At 22.0% G+C, this 22,130-nt stretch overlaps 1 protein-coding gene across 6 annotated transcripts in view; it reads left to right on the top strand.

Annotated features, from left to right (window-relative positions):
• Positions 1-17,590, top strand: part of LOC117168748 (phosphatase and actin regulator 4B) — a 326,157-nt gene extending 308,567 nt beyond the window's left edge. For 4 of the 6 annotated variants that reach the window (XM_033354515.1, XM_033354526.1, XM_033354494.1 and 1 more), the window contains 4 exons: positions 5,790-5,845; positions 6,069-6,172; positions 6,249-6,421; positions 17,177-17,590. In XM_033354515.1, the coding sequence (XP_033210406.1) occupies positions 5,790-5,845; positions 6,069-6,172; positions 6,249-6,421; positions 17,177-17,192 (349 nt within the window). In that variant the 3' untranslated portion in view covers positions 17,193-17,590. Of the gene's footprint in view, positions 1-5,789; positions 5,846-6,068; positions 6,173-6,248; positions 6,426-17,176 lie in introns of those variants that run through there. The other 2 variants (XM_033354537.1, XM_033354508.1) reach the window with 1 other exon arrangement.
• Positions 17,591-22,130: the final 4,540 nt, after the last annotated feature.

Here is a 22,130-nt window from a genome sequence, read left to right as displayed (position 1 = left end):
TAAATTGTTGCATTTTCAAGAAAGGGATCACAGTCTATTACTCTATTTTCTTTTCCCCTGTTTTTATTTTTTCCCAGATTTCGAATTTCAATGGAATTTTCATTTAAAAATAATTAAATAAAAGAATATTCTACAAAACAGTTGAATTCTTATCTTGAAAATATGAATTTTAAAGAAAAAAGTTCATTTTGTAATCAGAAGAAATTTTTCAATCAAGAAGCTACAAAAATTGAATCTAATTGTTGAATTTGCAATCGAAAAAGTTATATTTCTACCAAAAGAGATTCATTTATGAGTCCGAAAGTTGAATTTTTTTGCAGACAGTTGAATTTTTAACCCAAAAACATTATTTTTTAACAAAAAAACTACATCTTTATTAAAGAGTTGATTTTTCAACTAAAATAATTTGTTACCAATTAAGAAATAAATAAAATTCAACCAAACTATTGAATTCTCAATCCAAAAAGAAGAATTTTCTACAAAATGGTTGAATTTTCAAATCGAAAATATGAATTTATAAGAAAAAAGTTTATTTTTAACTAAAAAGAAATTTGTTAATCAAGGAAGAAAAAAATAAAACCAAGGTTTTGATTTTTCTATCGAAAAAGATCTTTTTTCTACAAAACAATACAATTTTTAACCTGAACACATGAATTTTTAACAAAAAAGTTTATTTTAACTAAACTGTTGCATTTTTAATTTTGTTTAAAGTTAAATTTTTACCAAAAGAGATAAATTTGCAAGCCAAAAAGATTCATTTTCTACAAGACAGTTGAATTTTTAACTGAAGACCATTATTTTTTAACAAAAAACTAAATTTTCATCAAATACTTGATTTTTCAAACAAAATACTTGAATAATTTTAAGAAATAAATAAAATTCAACCAAATTTGAATTTTCAATTCAAAAAGTCGTACTTCCTACAAATCGAAAATATGAAGTTTTAACAAAAAAATTTATTTTTAACCAAACAGTTGCCCCAATTTTTAGCCCCAAAATATTATTTTGGACAAAAGACGACATTTTCATCAAATACTTGATTTTGCAACTAAAATAATTCGTTAGATATTAACAAAGAAAAAAATCAACCAAAATATTGAATTTACAATCCAAAAAGGCGAATTTTCTACAAAATTTATTTTCAACTAAACAGTTGCATTTTTAATAAAAACAGATTAAATTTATACAAAAAAAGTGATTTTGCAATCAAAAGAAATTTGTTAATCAAGAAAGAAAAGAAATGAACTTTTGAATTTTCTATCCAAGAGGACGATTTTTCTACAAAAAAGTTGAATTTTTAAATCGAAAATATGAATTTTTAACGAAAAAGTTGATTTTGCAACCAAGATAATTTTTTACAGAATAAGAAAGAAATTAAATTCATCCAAACTATTAAATTTTGAATCCAAAAGGACGAATTTTCTACAAAACCGTTGCATTTTTAATAAAAACAGATTAATTTGCTACCAAAAAGTTGATTTTGCAACCAAAAGAAGTTTGTAAATTGAGAAAGAAGAAAAACTGAACGAAGTTGTTGTTTTTTCCCTCCAAAAGTATGATTTTTCTACAAAATATTTGAATTTTTAAATCTAAAATATGAGTTTTTAACAAAAAAAGGTGTATTTTTAACTAAACATTTCCGCTTTTAATAAAAAAAGATTAAATTTCTACCAAAACAGATAAATTTCCAAGCAAAAAAAAAAAAATTTCTACAACGCAGTTCCATTTTTAGCCCAAAAACATTACTTTTAACAAAAGACAACATTTTCGTAAAATAGTTGATTCTGCAACCAAAATAATTCGTTAGAAATTAAGAAAGAAAAAAAATCAACCAAAGTATTGAATTTACAATCCAAAAAGCCGAATTTTCTAAAAGAACGGTTGAATTTTTAACAATAAATTTTTTTTCAACCAAACAGTTGCATTTTTAATAAAAACAGATTAAATTTTTACAAAAAAAGTTGATTTTGCAAACAAAAGAAATTTGTTAATCAAGAAAGGAAAGAAATGAACCAAGTTTTTGATTTTTCTATCCAAAAGGCCGAATTTTCTACACAACAGTTAAATTTTCAACGAAAAAGTTCATTTTACATCAAACAGTTGCATTTTTAATAAAATCAAATTAAATTTTTACCAAAAAAATATCAATTTTGAGAACAAAAAAACGAATTAAGAAAAAAAAGATTTTTTAGTTAAGTAAAATAATTATCCACCAAATTGTTGCATTTTTAATCCAAAAAGATAATTTTCCTGCTAAACAGTAGAATGTTTAACCTGAAAACATGAATTTTTATCAAAAAAATTTATTTTTAACTAAACTGTTGCATTTTTAATAAAAACAGATTACATTTCTCCCAAAAGTGATAAATTTGCAAGCCAAAAAGATTAATTTTCTACAAGACAGTTGAATTTTTAGCTCAAAACCATTATTTTTCAACAAAAAAGTACATTTTCATCAAATAGTTGATTTTCAACCAAAATAATTTGTTATAAATTGAGAAATAAATAAAATTCAACCAAACGATTGAATTTTCAGTCCAAAAAGACGAATTTTCTACAAAACGGTTGAATTTTTAAATCGAAAATATGAATTTTTAACAAAAAAATTAAAATTTTACCCAAACAGTTACATTGTTAATAAAAAAATGTTAAATTTCTACCAAAACAGATAAATTTGCAAGCCAAAAAGATTAATTTTCTACCACACAGTCGATTTTTAACCCAAAAACACGGTTTTTTAACATAAAACTACATTTTCATAAAATATTTGATTTGGCAACAGAAATAATTTTAAGAAAGAAATAAAATTCAAACAAACTATTAAATTTTCAATCCAAAAGACGAATTTTCTACAAAAAAAGATAATTTTGCAACCAGAAGAAATTTGTTAATCTGGAAAGAAAGAAAATTGAACGAATTTATGGATTTTTCTATTTAAAAGGAACAATTTTCTATGAAACGGTTGAATTTTTGAATCGAAAATATGAATTTCTAACAAAAAAATTTATTTTCAACCAAACAGTTACATTTTAAATAAAAAAAAAGGTTACATTACTACTAAAATTTATAAATTTGCAAGCCAAAAAGGCGAATTTTTTACGACATTCGATTTTTTAAATCAAAAATATGAATTTTGTAACAAAAAAGTTTATTTTTAACTAAAAAGTTGCATTTTTAATTATAAAAAAGATTAAGTTTCTACCAAAAAAGATCGATTTTTCAACAAAAAAGTCGAATTTTTTATAAATCATTTGAATTTTTAACTGAAAATTATAAATTTTGAACAAAAAAGTACATTTTCATCAAATACTTGAACAAAACCGTTGATTTTTTAAACCAAGAACATGATTTTTTAACAAAAAAGTTTATTTTTAACCAAACAGTTTCATTTTCAATAAAAGCAGATTAAATTTCTATCGACAGATACATTTTTGAAATCAAATGGCGAATTTAAAAAAAAAAGATTATATTTTAGACTTAAAAGAAAGAAAAAAAAGATTTCTTAGTCCTGAAAAAATGTATTTAACAAATACTTACATTTTAAAGCCGAAAAGATTAATTTTCTACACAGAAGTTGAATTTTTTCACACGAAGTTATTAATTTTTAACGGAAAAGTAAATTTTCAACAAAAAATTAAATTTTCACCAAGTAGTAGCTTTTGCAACGAAAAGAAATTTGTTACAAATTTTTAAAAAATGTAACCACATCGTTTAATTTTTAATCCTAAAAGACGAATTTTCAATCAAACAGTTACATTTCTAAAAAAAAAGGAAAAAAATGTCCATCAAATTGTTTAATTTTGAAAGCAAAAAGATGAATTTTTGAAAAATCAGTTAAATTTTTAACTCGAATTTATTAATCTGGAACAAAAAATTAGATTTTCATCAAATAGTTGTATTTTTCAACCACAAGAAATTTGTTCAAGGTGCGTTTTTAATCAAAGTAGACTACATTTCTACTAAAAAAAACAAAAATATATATAAATTTTGAAACCTAAAAGACGAATTTTCAAGTAAAAAAAGAATTTTAGTTAAGCAAAAAAATATGCATAAAATTGTTGAATTTTTAGGAGAAAAAATGATTTTCTATAAATCAGTTAAATTTTTAACTCGAAGTTATTTTTAGTTATTTTTACATTTTCTATAAATCAGTTGTATTTTTACTCAAAGTTATTAATTTTTTTTAAAAGAGTAAATTTTTTTCAAATATTTGATTTTGCAAGAAAAAAATGTTGTTAGATGTTTTTATAAATAAAAAATTAATTATGATATAATTTTAATTTTTTAAATTCCGGAATATTATTATTCGGAATTTTTCAGTCGTTCCGAATTTTCAACCCTGAAAAATGAATTTTGAACAAAAAATTTTATTTTTAATCAAAAAACTCTGGTTAAGAATTTAACTATTTGATTGAAAAATGTTTTTTGTGTGTGCTAAAAAATCAATTTTTTCTGATTAAAATATAAGAATACCATTTTTGGTTGAAAATTAATTTTTGTTGCTAAAAATTCGGTTTTTTCGATTGAAAATTATTCTTTTTGTTTAAAATAAATTTTTTTCTTACAAAATTTAGCTATTTGGTTGAAAATTAATCTACTTTGTTGAAAATAAAACCATTTAAAAAAAAAAGTATCCTTTTGGTTGAAAATTCTACTTTTTTTGAATCAAAAATCGTTTTTTTTTCTATTGGATTTTTTTTAAATTTACTTTTTAACTCCAAATTCAACTATTCCAGTTGAAGATTGATCATTTTTGTAGAAATTTTAATTCTTTTGTTGAAATTAATTTTTTTATTGGTTTAAAATTTACCTTTTTTAGTTGAAAATTCATATTTTTAAATCAAATATTTATTTGAAAATTATTCTACTTTCTATCGAATTTAAAAATTTAATGAAAAACTTTTTTTTGTTTTCTTAATTTTAATTGAAAATTTATCTCTGATGAAAAAAATATCTTTTTGTTGAAAAATCGTTGTTTTTTTTGCTGATAATTTCTTTTTTAATGAAAACTCAAAAAGTCCATTTGAAGATACATAATTTTAGTTGAAATGAAGAATCGTTGTTTTGTGACTGAAATTTTATTTTTTTAATGAAAACTTAACCAATCTAGTTGAAGATTCATAATTTTAGTGGCAAATTGAACTATGTCAAACATTTATTTGTTTTTTTTTCGGTTGAAAATTAATTTTGTAACTCCAAATTTAACTATTCCAGTTAAAGATTTATCATTTTTTTGAAAATTTTATTATTTTGTTGAAATTAGTTTTTTTATTTATTGAAAATTTATCCTTTTTAATTAAAAATTCAAGTTTTTGGTTGACAATTTAACAATTTTGATGAAAGCTGAACTACTTTGTAAAAAATTTAACTTTTTGAAGGAAAATTTATGTATTTATTTGCAAATGTCGATTTTTGGGCAGAAAATTCTACTACTTGGTTACAAATAAATGTTTTTTTTTTTAATTAGTCTACGTATTTGAAAATTATTTTACTTTGTATCCAACTTAAAAATTCTATGAAAAACTTAATTTTTTCTTAATTTTAGTGGAAAATTCATCTCTTTGTTAGAAAAATTATGTTCTTTGTTGAAAAATCGTTTTTTGTTTGTTTTTGTATTCGGTTGAAAATTAATTGTGTAACTGAAAATTCAACTATTTCATTTTGGCTAGAAAATTAATCTTTTTTAGTTGATAATTATACTTTAATATTGAAAATTCATCTTTTTCGGCAGAAAATTAATTTTTCTTCGGATTCGACGTCCAATTTAAAATTATTATTTCTCTTTTTAGGCGACTGAGCATGCGACCAACGCAAGAAGAACTGGAGGAAAGAAATATTTTGAAAAGTAAGGTCTTTTTATCTTGAGAGATTTCTTTTCGTAATTTATTTATATTTATCATAATTTTTAGTAGTAAAGCAAAGAGGCTCTCGCTCCACTTACCGACCGAGCAAGGTTCTGTCCAGGGCTTAGTTACCTCCCGTCGGTAATGAAGATTTCTAAATTGTCGACGAGAGGTAACATCCTTGGCTATACTACTTTTTTTTAATATTAAAAACTATATTTGTAGAGCAAAGTCCGGCGGAAGAGAAGAAACAGAAGGAAGAAAAGAAACGGTATCTTTTGAGAAAGTTGAGCTTCCGACCGACGGTGGATGAACTAAAAGAAAAGAAGGTAATATTTTGCGAATTGGGTAAATTTTTTAGTTTTTATTTGAATGAAAATTTATTGAATTTCTTTTGAATTTTAGATCATCAGGTTCAATGACTATATTGAGGTGACGCAGGCACAAGATTACGATAGAAAAGCTGACAAACCATGGACTCGTTTGACGCCAAAAGACAAAGCGGCCATCAGGAAGGAATTGAACGAGTTCAAGAGTTCCGAAATGGCTGTTCACGAAGAAAGTCGACATCTGACGAGGTAATTTTTTCACGAAAAAAAAAAATTATTCTGTTAAAAATCGGGTGAAATCTTGAAAAAAGAAGTTTTTTATTTAAATTTCGCGCCTAAATATTTATTGAAGTTTCTGAATTTTTTTTTAAATTAGCCGAAATCTTTGCGAAATATTTCAGATATTTTATTAATATTTGATCATATTTTCGAAATTATTGAAATCTTGGGAAAAACATTGAAATTTTTATCAATTATTTTTAAACATAATTACTTCTGTGAAATCTTTAGAAAATCATTGAAATCGTTGTGAAATATTGAAAATATTTTTAAATTATTTGATAATATTTGTGAAATTGTTGAAATCTTTGCGAAATATTTTTAATCTTTGAAATAATTTCTAAACATAAATATAAATTTCTAAAAATATACGTTAAAATTTGTAAAAATGTTTTTAAATCTTTGTAAAATCTTTTTAAAAAATCATTAAAATCTTTGTGAAATCTTGTAAATCTAGCCCGAAAATTTTGCGAAATATTTCAAATATTTTATAAATATTTGATAATATTTTGGAAATTATTGAAATATTTGGAAAATCATGGAAACCTTAAGGAAATCATTGAAATCTTTATAAATTATTTTTAAAGTTGTATGAATTTTGTAAAATCTTTTTAAACTATCTGATAACTTTGCGATATATTTGAAATCTTTGTGAAATCTTTAGAAAAATCGCTGTAAAATATTGAAAATTTTTCTTCATTATTTAATAATATTTGTAAAATTGTTTAAATCTTGCAAAATATTGGAAATATTTGGGAAGGCTTTCTGAAATCTTTGAAGTAATTTTTAAAATATTTTTGAATTCATGGATGCCTTTGTGAAATCGTTTAGAAATGATTGCAAAATATTTCAAATATTTCTGAAATATTCGTTAATATTTCTAAAAATGTTTTTAAACTTTTGTGAAATCTTTAAAAAATCATTAAAATCGTTGGGATATCATTAAAATCTTTATAAATTATTTTAAAAGTTGTATGAAATTTTTAAAATCTTTTTAAATTATCCGATATCTTTGCGAAATATTTGAAATCTTTAGGAAAGCTGTCTGAAATCTTTGGAAATCTTTGAAATAGTTTTTAAAACATTTCTAAAATTATTGAAATGTTTGCAAAATATTTGAAATATTTCTAAAATATTCGTTAATATTTGTAAAAATTTTTTTAAACTTTTGTGAAATCTTTGGAAATGTTGCCCATAATTATTGCAAAATATTTCAGATAATTTATTCATATTTGATAATATTTTTGAAATTATTGAAATATTTGGGAAATAATTGAAATCCTTATAAATTATTTTAAAATTTGTATAAAATTTGTAAAATCTTTTGAAATTATTCCAATATCTTTGCGAAATATTTGAAATCTTTAGAAGACCATTGAAATCAATGTAAAATATTAAAAACATTTTAAAATTATTTGATAATATTTGTGAAATTGTTGAAATCTTTGGAAATCATTTTTGAATTTTTCTTAAAATTATTGAAATCTTTGTGAAAACTTTTTGAAATGTTTGCAAAATATTTGAAATATTTCTCAAATATTTGGTAATATTTAAAAAAAATTTGTTTAATCTTTGTAAAATCTTTAAAAAATCATTCAAATCTGTGTGAAATCTTGTAAATCCAATATTTGATAATATTTTGGGAATTATTGAAATATTCGGAAAAACATTTAAATCTTCATAAATTATTTTAAAAAATTGTATGACAGTTATGGAATCTATTTAAACTGTCCGATATCTTTGCGAAATATTTGAAATCTTTGTGCAATCTTTAGAAAATTTCTTTGTAAAATATTGAAAATATTTTTTAATTATTTGACAATATTTATGAAATTGTTGAAATCTTTGGAAAAGTTTGAAATATTTTTTTTTTAATTTTGAAATTATTGAAATCTTTGTGAAATCATGGATGCCTTTGTGAAATCTTTTTGAAATGTTTGAAAAATATTTGAAATATGTCTAAAATATTCGTTAATATTTGTAAAAATGTTTTTAAATTTTGTGAAATCTTTTTAAAAATCATTAAAATCTGTGTGAAATTTTTTTAATCTAGCCCGAAATGTTTGAAAAATATTTCAGATATTTTATAACTATTTGATAATATTTTTGAAATTATTTAAATATTTGAAAAAACATTGAAGTCTTTATAAATTATTTTAAAAAATAATGAATTTTGTGAAATCTTTATAAAATCTTTGCGAAATATTTGAAATCATAGAAATCTTTTAAATAATTTTTAAAACATTTTTGAAATTATTGAAATCTTTGTGAAATCATGGATAAATTTGTGAAATCTTTTTGATACGTTTGCAAAAAATTTGAAATATTTCTAAAATATTCCTTAATATTTGTATAAATCATTTAAATATTTCTGAAATCTTTGTGAAAGCATGTAAATTTAGTCCGAAATCTTTCTCAAATATTTCAGATATTTTATAAATATTTCATAATATTTGTAGAATTATGGAAATATTTGGAAATTCATTGAAATCGTTGTAAAATATTGAAAATATTTTTAAACTATTTGATAATATTTATGAAATTATTGAAATCTATGTGAAATCATGGATGCCTTTTTGAAATCTTTTTGAAATGTTTTCAAAATAGTCAAAATATTTCTAAAATATTCGTTAATATTTGTAAAAATGATTTAAATATTTGTGAAATCTTTGGAAAATCATTTGTATCTTTGCAAATTATTTCAGATATTTTATAAATATTTGATAAGAATTTTGGAATTATTGAAATATTTGTAAAATCATTGAAATATTTGGGAAATCATTACAATCTATATAAATTATTTTTAAAATTGTATGAAATTTTTGAAATATTTGGGAAAGCTATCTGAAATCTTTGAAATAATTGTTAAAACATTTATGAAATTATTGAAATTTTTGTGAAACCTTTTCGAAATGCGTGCAAAATATTCGTTAAAATTTGTAAAAATGTTTTTAAATCTGTGTGAAATCTCGTAAATCTTGCTCGAAATCATTGCAAAATATTTCAGATATTTTATTAATATTTTATATTATTTTTGAAATTATTGAAATATTTGGGAAATCATTGAAATCCTTACAAATTAATTTAATAATTGTAAGAAATTTGTCAAATCTTTTTAAATTAATCCAATATCTTTGCGAAATATTCGAAATCTTTGTGAAATCTTTAGAAAATCATTGAAATCGATGTAAAATATTGAAAACATTAAAAAATTTTTGATAATATTCGTTAATATTTGTAAAAATGAGTTAAATATTTGTGAAATCTTTGGAAAATCATTTGTATTTTTGAAAAATGTTTCAGATATTCTATAAATATTTGATAATATTTTTGGAATTATTGAAATTTTGGTAAAATCATTGAAATCCTTATAAATTATTTTAAAAATTGTATGAAACTTCTAAAAAATTTTAACTATTCGATATCTTTGGGAAATCTTTAGAAAATCAATAAAGTCGTTGTAAAATATATAACATATTTTTTAATTATTTGATAATATTTGTGAAATTGTTTAAATTTTTGCAAAATACTCGAAATATTTGGGAAAGCTTTCTGAAATCTTTGGAAATAATTTTTAAAACATTTTTGAAATTTTGAAATTCTTTGAAAAATCATTCTAATCTTTTGGTAATCTTTAAGAAATATTTGATAATATTTTTGAAATGATTGAAAAATTTGGAAAATTATTGAAGTCTTTATAAATAATTTAAAAAATTTTATGAAATTTGTAAAATCTTTTTAAACTATCTAATATGTTTACGAAAAATTTGGAAAATCTTTAGAAAATCATTCAAACCGTTGTAAAATATGGATAATATTTTTAAATTATTTGATAAAATTTGTGAAATTGTAGAAGTCCTTGCAAAATATTTGAAATCTTTGGAAATCTTTGTAATAATTTTTAAAATATTTTTGAAATTATTGAAATCTTTGCGAAAATATGGATGCCTTTGTGAAATCTTTTTGAAATGTTTGCAAAATATTCGAAATATTTCTAAAATATTTGATAATATTTTTGGAATTATTGACATATTTAGAAAATCATTGAAATCTTTATAAATTATTTTAAAAATTTTATGAAATTTGTAAAAAAAATGTAAACTATCCGATATCGTTGCAAAATATTTGAAATCTTTGGGAAATCTATAGAAAATCACTGAAATCGTTGTACAATATTGAAAATATTTGTAAAATTTGTTTAAAAATCTAGACCGAAATCGTTGCAAAATATTTCAGATATTTTATAAATATTTGATAATATTTTTGAAATTATTGAAATCTTTGAAAATCATTTAAATTGTTAGGAAATCATTAAAATCCGTAAAAATTTGTTCAAAAATTGTATGAAATTTGTAAAAAAAATTTTAACTTTTTAATATCTTTGCGAAATATTTGAAATCTTTGGGAAAGCTTTCTGAAATCTTTGAAATAATTTTAAAAACGTTTAAAAAATTATTGAAATATTTTTAATCTATCCGAAATCGTTTTTAAATATTTCAAATATTTATTAAATATTTGGTAATATTTGTAAAAACGATTTAAATATTTTATGAAATCTTTGGAAAATCATTGAAATCTTTCTGAAATCTTGTAAATCTAGCACCAAACCTTTACCAAATATTCAAAATCTTTACGAAATCATTGAAAACCGAAATATTTGAAGTCTTTCTGAAATCTTTAGAAATTTTTGCGAAATACTTTTAAAAATATTTGGTATTATTTGTAAAAATTATTTAAATCCTTGTTAAATATTTGAAAAATCATTCTAATTTTTGTGTAATCTTTCAGAAATATTTTATATATATATATATATATTTAATAATATTTTTGAAATGTTTTAAATCTTTGGAAAATCATTGAAATCTTTATAAATTATTAAATTTTTTGTTGTTGGAATTTGCGAAATCTTTTTAAACTACCCAAATATCTTTGTGAAATATTTTTAATTTTTGGGAAATCATTCTCAATCATTGTGAAATCTTTCTGAATTCTTTACGAAATATTTGAAATTTTTTGATATATTGAGTAATATTTGTAAAAATGACGAAATCTTTGTGAAATATTTGAAAAATCATCGAAATCTTTGTGAAATTTGCTAAATCTAGCTCGTAATCTTTTGGAAATCCTTTGAAAATATTTTTGAAGTATTTGGTATATTTTTGAAATATTTGCGAAATCATTGAAGTCTTTGTGAAATCTTTTAAAACTATTGAAAACATTTGCGGAATATTTTTTATCTTTCCTAAATCATTGCGATATTTTTGAAATATTTGGTAACATTTATGAAAATGATTGAAATCCTGGTTAAATCTTTGAAAAATCATTGAAATTTTTGTGAAATTCATATTTATCCGTATCCGAAATCTTTGTGACACTTTTTTAATCTTTGGGAAATCATTCTAATCTTTTTGAAACATTTTTAATATTTTTGAAATATTTTCTAATATTTATTAATTGAAATCTTTGGGAAATCATTAATGTTTTTGTAAAATCTTCTTTTAAATATATCGAAAATCTTTCTGAAATTTTTAAAATATTTGGTAATATCTGTAAAAATAATTGAAATCTTGTAAATCTAGCCCGAAATCTAGGTCATACATTTGAAATCTTTGTAAAATTTTTGGGAAATCATAAAAATCTTTGTCGAATATTTCAAGTTTTTAAAAAATATTTTTGGAAATTTTTGAAATATTTGAGAAATCATTGAAGTTTGTGAAATCTTTTAATATCCGAAATCATTGAAATATTATAAATTATTTGAAAAATTCTCTGAAATCTTTTTAAATCACTGAGAAGATCTTTTAAATTTATGCAAAATCTTTGCGAAGTATTTGAAATTTTTGATATCTTTGGGAAATCATTACAATCTTTTCGAAGAAATCTTTGAATTAAAAAAAAAAATTTTGGTAATATTTGTACACATGATTGAAATCTTTATGAAATCTTGCAAATCTGGCCCGAAATCTTTTAAATATTTGATAATATTTGTGAAATCTTTCAAATCTATCTGAAATCTTTCGAAAATCATTGGAATCTTTATAAATTATTTTAAAAATTGGTGAAATATTTTAAAAATTTGATAATATATGTGAAATCTTTATAAAATATTTGAAATTTTTGTAAAATTGTTGAAATTTTTGAGAAATCATTCAATTCTGTGAAATCTTTTGAGTCTATCCGAAATCTTCAAAATTTTTTTACAAATATTCGATAATATTTGTGAAATCTTAAAAATATATCCGAAATCTTTGGAAAGTCATTGAAATCTTTATCAATTATTTTTAAAATTTGATAATATATGTGAAATTTTTGTAAAATTGTTGAAATGTTTGAGAAATCATTCAACTCTGTGAAATATTTGCGAAATATTTCAAATATTTGTGAAATTTTTAAAATCTATTCGAAATCTTTGGAAAATCATTGAAATCTTTATCAATTATTTGTAAAAATTGTGAAATATTTTAAAAATATTTCACAAATTTGATAATATATGTGAAATCTTTGTCGAATATTTGAAATATTTGTAAAATTGTTGAAAACTTTGAGAAATCTTTCCATTCTGTGAAATATTTGCGAAATATTTAAAATATTTGTGAAATCATTTAAATCTATCCGAAATCTTTGGAAAATCATTTAAATCTTTATCAATTATTTAAAAAAATTGTTGAATATTTGCAAAATATTTTAAAAAATTTGATAATATATGTGAAATCTTTGTCAAATATTTGAAATATTTGTAAAATTGTTGAAATCTTTGAGAAATCATTCAATTCGGTGAAATCTTTAAAATCTATCTGAAATCTTTATAAATTATTTTTAAGATTTGATAATATATGTGAAATCTTTGTAAAATATTTGAAAATTTTGGGAAATAATTGAAATCTTTGTCGAAGATATAAGAAATATTTGTGAAATATTTCAAATATATTTTTTGTAATACTGAATAATATTTCTAAAATGATTGAAATCTTTGTGAAATCTATTCGAAATTTTCATAAAATATTCGAAATTTGATCAATTTTGCAATTGATTTTCAGAGATAAAACCTTTTAGTCTGCACTCTACAAAATAGAGCCTTCCAAACTGTATTTAATTTTCAATACTTTAAATATTTCAATTATTAAACCAAATTTATTTTTAATTTAAAAATAAAATAAAATGTTATCAATTTTAATGTGTTAAAAATCCCGAGTAAATCATTTATTAATTCTAAAATTTATTAAAAAATTTATTTATATTTTTCATCTATTTTAAAGTTTAAAATAACATAGACAATAAAAATTAATTAATATTCTGTAATTCAAATAACGTTTACATTAAAAGCCAATTTTTTTAATCAATATACGAATTTCTTTTATTTACATAGCTTTTTAAACTAAATTCTCAGAGATAGAAACTTTCAGTCTGCACTTTTCAAAATAGAGCCTCTCAAACTGTAATCTCCAAGATAGAACCTTTTTAAATTGATTCGCCGAGATAGAACCTTTCAATTTGCACTGACCAAATAAAATATGTTTCAATTAATAAACGAAGTAAATTTGTTATTTGAAAAAATAAAATAAAATTTTATGAATTTTTATTGCTGTCTTTAAAAAATCCTGGCAAATTAACAATTAATTTTGAAACTGATAAAAAATTTAATTTTCTATTTTTCATTTATTTAAAAATTTTAAATAATATACGCAAAAAGCTAATAGTTTTTGTTTGCATAAATATTTTCATTATTAAACAAAATTTATTTGTAATTTGAGAAAATAAAGTTTTATCAACTTTGCAATTGATTTTCCGAGATAGAACTTTCTAGTCTGCACTCTCTAAAATAGAGCCTTCCAAATTCAACTCTATAAAATAGAACCGTTCAAGCTGTATTCAATTCTCAATAATTTAAATATTTCAATTATTAAATAAATTTTTTTTTGTGATTTCTAAAAATAAAATTTTTATCAATTTACGTTTTTAAAAAATCCTGAGCAAATCTACTATTAATTTAAAAATTTATGAAAAATTCAATTTATATTTAAAAATTTAAAGTAATATAAACAATAAAAGTGAATAGGCTTCGATTGAAATACTGTCTAAATTTAAAACAAATGTTTTTAATTTATTTATGAATTTCTGCTATACACATTCCTTTACCTCCTTTATGCGAATATTTATATATACAGACATTTCTATTATTTTCAATTCTTAGTGGTTTAAATATTTTAATTAATAAACAAAATTTGTTTGTAATTTGAGAAAATAAAGTTTTATCAATTTTACAATTTATTTTCTGAGATAGAACCTTTTAGTCTGCACTTTACAAAATATAGTCTTTCAAATTCAACTCTCCGAAATAAAACCTTTCAGCCTGCACTCTCCAAAATATGACCTTTCAAATTGTATTTAATTTTAAATAGTTAAAATATTTTAACTATTAAGCAAAATTTATAAAGAAACTTAATTTATAGTTTTGATTTATTTCTAAATTTTAAATAATATAAACAATAAAAAATCGTAGTATTTTACTTAATTTCCAATATCTTAAATATTTTAAGTACTAAAAAACATTTATTTGTAATTTAGACAAATTAAATTAAATTAAATTTTTGACTTTCTGATATAGAACCTTTCAGATTGAATCCGAGATACAACCTTTCAGTCTGAATTTCCCAAAATAGAATCTTTTTTAAACTATATTCAATTTTCAGTGGTTAAAATATTTTACTTATTAAAGCAAATTTATTTGTAATTTGAAAAAATAAAATTTTATCAATTTTGCAATTGATTTTCTGAGATAGAACCATTTAGTCGTCACTATACAAAATAGAGTCCTTCAAATTTAACTCTTCGAAACAGAACCTTTCAGTCTGCACTTTCCAAAATATGACCTTTCAAACTGTATTCAGTTTTCAATAGTTTAAATATTTAAATTATTAAACCAAATTTATTTGTAATTTGAAAAAATATAATTTGAATATTTTGATTTTTAAAAAGTCCTGAACAAATCAGCTATGAATTTTTAAATTTGTAAATAAATTTAATTTATATTTTTGATTTATTTCTATATACACACATTTGTATTTTATATAATTTCCATTATCTTAAATATTTTAATTGATAAAGTAAATTTATTTGCCAATTAGAAAAATTAAATAAAATTTTATAAATTTTGCAATTGACTTTCCGAGATAGAATCTTTCAGTTTGCACTCACCATAATAGAACCTTTCAGATTGAACTCTCCGAGATACAACCTTTCAGTCTGCATTCTCCAAAATAGAACCTTTTCTAAACCCTATTCCATTTTCAATAGTTAAAATATTTCAGTTATCAAAGTAAATTTATTTGTATTTCGAGAAAATTAAATAAAATTGTATCAATTTTGTAATTGATTTCGCTTGATAGAACCATTTAGTTTGCACCCACCATAATAGAGCTTTTCAAACTGTATTCAATTTTCAATAGTTTAAATATTTAAATTACTAAATAAAATTTATTTGTAATTTGAAAAAAATATAATTTCATATATTTTGATTTTTAAAAAGTCCTATACAAACCAGCTACTAATTTCAAAATTTATAAAGAAACTTCATTTATATTTCTGATTTATTTCTAAATTTTAAATAGTATAAACAATAAAAATTCCCAGACTTCGATTTAAATACTGTTTACTTTTATAACAAAGTTTTTGAATTAATATATGAAATTTTTTCATTCACATCCCCTTACCACCTTTATTCGAATATTTATATTATAATATTTAGATATGCACACAGTTGTATTTTACTTTATTTATAATAGGTTAAATATTTTAATTATTAAAGAAAATTGATTTGTTAATTAGAAAAATTAAATAAAATTTTACAAATTTCGCAATTGTCTTTCCGAGATAGAACCTTTCAGTTTGCACTCACCATAATAGAACCTTTCAGATTGAACTCGCCGAGATACAACCTTTCAGTCTGCATTCTCCAAAATAGAACCTTTTTTAAACTGTATTCAATTTTCAATAGTTAAAATATTTCAGTTATTAAAGCAAATTTATTTGTACTTTATAAATTTAATAATTTTAAAAATTTATAAATATTCATATATTATTATAATATTTAGATATACACACAGTTGTAGTTTACCTTATTTATAATAGCTTAAATATTTTAATTATTAAAAAAAATTTAATTGGTAATTTAGAAAAATTAAATAAATTTTACAAATTTTGCAATTGTCTTTCCAAGATAGATAGAACCTTTCAGTTTGCACTCGCCATAATAGAGTCTTTCAAACTGTATTCAATTTTTTTATAAAGTCCTTCGATCGAAATACTGTTTAAATTTAGAACAAAATTTTGTACCTAATATATGAATTTTTTTCATTCACATCCCCTGATCTCTTTTATTAGTATATTTATTTATACACACAGTTGTATTATATTCAATGTTGCGAGATAGAATCTTTCAGTCTGAACTCTCCGAGATACAACCTTTCAGTCTGCATTCTCCAAAATAGAACCTTTTTTAAACTGTATTCAATTTGCAATAGTTTAAATATTTCAATTATTAAAGCAAATTTATTTGTAATTCAGAAAAATTACATTAATTTTGCAATTGACTTTCCGAGAAAGAACCTTTTAGTGTGCACTCGCCAAATAGAGCCTTTCAAGCCGAACTCTCCGAGATAGAGCACTGCAGTGCGCAACTTTCGAGATAGAACCTTCTAAGATGAAATTTTTAAATTTCTGTTTCAGGTTCCATAGGCCATGACAATTGAAATGTGTAGAGGTGCTAGATTGTGGTGCGGTTATCGGTGCTGGTGCAGTGCGTCGGCCTCGGTCTCGGTCTCGGGATCTAGTGAAAAAAAGTCGCTACTTCTCAGATCGCACGATACGCGATCAGAGAGTGATGATGATCTTCTGACTATGCTGCGACGCTTCGTCGACGCTGAACACGTCGACGCCGAGCGTCGGTGGCAGCTCGATTGTGATAGGGTGGTTTGCCTCGAGGAAATCCTGGCTCACCACTCGGCGATATTTTTTAAGGGTCGTTCACACCCGCTCTCGGCCAATTATCCTTTTTCTCTTTCTCTTCCTCTCTCTCCCTCTCTCACTAATCCCTCAAAATCAAATCATCTTTCCATAAAAAGCAAGATATTTGAAGAAAAAGAAAGAAAAAAAAAAAGAAAATTCTTTATTGAATAGAAACTTCCGTTCGATAAATATTTCTTTTTCTGTAGGAGACAACAGCGCCATCTGCGAGCGAATTAGGGGGAGGCTTACGAGCTGCTAGGCGGCGCCACCTACTCCATAAGTCCGCGAAAATTCAAATTTGCATGAAAGGAAAATTGCGTTTTTTGTGCAAATTAATGATAAAATTTTTTATTTATTCAGAAAATAATGTCAATCTGTCAGTTAATTTGAAGACAAGAGTTAATATTTTATATACTTGTTAGTTTATCTGTCGTAGTTTTTAATTTTATAAATATAAAACTGTCTGTTGAAGGCAAAAACTTTAAAACAACACGTTTTTTTATGCTTATTTAAAAGAAATGTTACCAAAAGTCGAATAGTTAAATTTTTAGATTAAAAAATTAATTTTTTACCAAAAAGAAACGAATTTTAAAGAAAATCATTAAATTTTCAAATAAAAAAAGATGGATTTTCAAGGAAAAAAGATGAATTTTGTATAAAAAAGTTGTATATAAAAGTTTACAAGAAATATAAAAATCGAAAATAGAAAAATGATTTGACTTTAAGTCTTCAAAATTCAACAATTTTGTTAAAAATTAATTTATTTTGTTACAAATTTTTCTTTTCTAATAAAAAAATTTTTTTTTTTGAAAATTAAAAATTGGATTAAAAGTTCAACTTTTTTCTTTTTTGTTAAACATTCATATTTTTGGTTGAAAATTTAACTATTTGTTTAAAATCTAAATTATTTATTTGTTAACTTAACTATTTAGTATAAAATTAATCTTCCCTTTTTTTAATCCAAATTTTTTGTCGATATTTTGTCTTTTAAGGTCCAAAAATCAACGAGTTTGTTGAAAGTTCATTTATTTTGTTAAAAATTGGTCTTTTTTGTTAAAAAAAATTTTTGTATTTGAAAATTTCAAACTAATTTGGAGATAAACTCAAATCTTTTATCGAAAATTTCGTCTTTTTTGTTTTGAAGTTCAAAAATTGAGTTGAAAATTAACTTTTTTTTTTAATTCTTATTTTTGGATAAAATTTGAATATTTGTCTAGAAACTTGATTACTTATTTAAACAAATTGATATTTAGTATAAAATTTATCTTGTTTTTTTTAAATTCTAATGTTTTGTCACTAATTTTTATTTTAGTTTTCAAATTCAACAATTTTGATGAAAGTTTATCTATTTCATTAAAATTTCATTTCTTTGGTAATACATTAATATTAATATTAAGATGTTTGATTAAAGAGTCATCCCTTTGGTTGAAAATTCGTCTTTTTGTTAAAAAAATAAAAAAATTTTATTTGAAAATTCCAAAATTTTATTAAAAATTTACTTATTTATTGAAAACTCCTATTTTTTGCTTAAAATTCAACTATTAATTTGGTGAAAAACCTAAATCTTTTCTCAATAATTCGTCTATTTAGCTTTAAAGTTCAAGAATTTGGTTGAAAATTCTTATTTTTAGATAAACATTTAACTATTTGTTTAGAAACTCGATTATTTATTTAAAAATTTTACTATTTAGTATAAAATGAATTTTTTTTAATTGAAAAATTAAAATGTTTTTGTCACTAATTTATATTTTAGTTTCCATATTTAACAATTTTGATGAAACATTCATATCTTTGTTTGGAAATTCATCTTTTTGGATGCAAATTTAAACTTTTTTTTTTTAAATTAATTTTCTCAATTGAAGATTCATCTCTTTGGTTGAAAAATCATCTTTTCAAACAGAAAATTAATTTTTTTCGTATAAAATTCATCTCTTTGTTGAAAATTGAAGTATTTAAAAAAAAAAGATTGATTTTGAACTATTTAGTACAAAATTAATCTATTTTTTTTTTTAGATATAAATATTTTATTGATCATTTTTCTTTTTGTCTTCAAAATTCAGCAATTTTGTTAAAACTTAATTTATTTAGTTAAAAATTCTTAATCTTTTGGTAAAACGATAATATTTATGGTAGAAAATTCAACAATTTTGTTCAAAATTCACTTTTTTTCAGTGAAAATTCATATTTTTTATTGGAAATTCAACTAATTATGTGAAAAATTCAATTTTTTTGTCTATAATTCATTGTATTGGTTTAAAAATACAACAATTTTGTTTGCAAAAATTCGCCCTTTTTGGTAGAACCTTAATAATTTTGTTTGAAAATTCATCTTTTTAGATTAAAATTTAACTATCAGGTTCAAAATTCAACTGCTCGGTGAAAAGTTTGAACCATTTTCTTAAAATTTCGTTTTTTAGATTGAAGTTTCTAAAATTATTGTTTAAATTTAAAATAACAATTAAAAAAAAAGGTTTTTGACGTTTCTAAAATTATTTCTTGAATTTAAATTAACAATAATTATAAAAAAAATATATACAACATTTTTACTTGGAATGTTAGGATTTTAAAGCGTGTTTAATTGAATTTAGTATTTATTTCAACTTTTATTATTATTTTTCCGTAAAAAAAGCAGTTTTCCTTCCATATTTTAATGGAAGCTCAAATTTGCCACCCAGTAGTTCCGAGTTGGTGGCGATCTCGCCGCCAGTATTAAAACTATAATAAAAATAGGTGGGGGGGGGGGGAGAAAAATATGCGCCAAAATATTTGCAAATGTGAAATTTTATACCTCTCTCGTATCGTTTCCTTTGTTCGTAAAAAGGTAACTTATTTAACGTAAAAAGAGCAAGCTGGCATGTGAACGCACCCTTACGCGTAAACACCGCTTTGCCTCCAATGTAGCTTACCGACATTATCTGGCGGTCATTTTTTTTCTCTAATCTTAATTTTTACTCTTGTGTTTGTTGTCGACCTTTTTATATCGTATGTTTCTAATTTAATTTTATATCGTTAATTAAACTTAAAAGTTTAGTTTTTTTCTCTCTCTCTCTCTTGAAAAACCAATCAAGAGTTAGTTTACATTTAGAAATTCCGCCAAATAGGATTTTTTTTATATATATGAAAAAAGGAAAGAATAATTTAGAGAGATGAGTCCAAAGTGGAAAACTTTGGCAGTAGTATAGCGAGAAGGCACTTATCGACCGAGAAAAATTCTGTTTTCTGCTGACTTACCGACAGTCGGTAATTATCATCGGTCGGTAAAAGCCACAATAGCTATACTACTTTTGGATATTCTGGTCGGCGAGCTGCTTTGAAACGCCGTAGCATGTATGTATTATAAATCATTTAAATAAAGTACGTATAGTAAGGGGCCATCCGTAAATTGGGTAACACATTTTTGCCCCTTTTTTACGATTTTTTAATAATAAATTCAGTTTTTTAATGAAATAAATAAAGTGTTCATTCAGTAGAAATTGTTTCTTTAATTGAAATTATAATAATTTCCCTATGTAAAAATTAACAACAAAGTAGCTTCTCCCCCCCCCCTCCCCGTTTGGCCGTTGTTACGTAATTTTTCGAAATATTTTCAGTAAAAAAAAAATTATATTCATAAAAAATAAAAACCTATGCAATTTTATGAATTTTATCTAAATTTTTTGGAATCTTTTAAAATGTCCTAAAATTTTTAAAAGGGACGACTGAAAAAATCGCGACAAATAAAATCCTGCAACTGTAAAATTCCTGAATGGAAAAATTCCCGAACTGGAAAATGCCCGAATAATAAAATATTCGAACTATAAAATTCCAGAATTTAAACATGTACAAAAATTGGGATATAAATATTATTTATTGATTAAAAATACAATAATAAAATATTTTTAAAAAATTGTAATGTTTAAAGTTTCTGAAATTGTTGTTTAACTTTTAAATAAAAATAATTGAAAAAATTTTCATCCAGACCTATATTTTTTCAATTATTTTTATTTTAAATTAAAAAATTCTTTTAGAAACTTTAAACATTAAAAATATTGTCTTTTTTTTAAATAGAATTTATTTATTAAAATTGCAATAATCAAATATTTTTATAAAAAAATTAATTATTTTAATGTTAAAAGATTCTAAAATTATTGTTTAAATTTTAAATAACAATAATTGAAAAAAATTTCTTCAAGAAATATGTATTTTTTTTTTTGGTGCAGCATTAATATTTTTGTTTGAAAATGAAAAAATTTAGTCAAAAATTCCCTTTTTTTGTTGAAAATTCATACTTTTGATTGAAAATTCAAATAATTTTGTTAACATTTCAAGTGTTTTGTCGATAATTTGTTTAATTAGTTTAAAAATTCAACAATTTTTGAATGAAAATTTAAACTTTTTCTTAAAAATTAATTTTTTCGATTTAAGATTCAACTATTTGGTTAAAAATTTGTGTTTTCAAACAGAAAATTAATTTTATTCGTATAAAATTCATCTCTCTGTCCGAAATTTAACTATTTGTTTAAAAACAAAATTATTTTCTTGAAAATAACTATTTAGTATGAAATAAATCTTCTTTTTTCTTGAAAAATCTAAATTTTTTGTTGATTTTTTTTTAGTTTTTGAAATTTAACAATTTTGTTAAAAATTCGTCTTTTTGGTGAAACAATAATATTTTTATTTGAAAATTGAAATATTT

This window comes from Belonocnema kinseyi, chromosome 1 (genome assembly GCF_010883055.1).
Source record: "Belonocnema kinseyi isolate 2016_QV_RU_SX_M_011 chromosome 1, B_treatae_v1, whole genome shotgun sequence".
In the NCBI taxonomy this organism is placed as follows: Eukaryota; Metazoa; Arthropoda; class Insecta; order Hymenoptera; family Cynipidae; genus Belonocnema; species Belonocnema kinseyi.
Note: the sequence above shows the minus strand (reverse complement) of the source record. Positions and strands in the feature narration are given on the sequence as shown.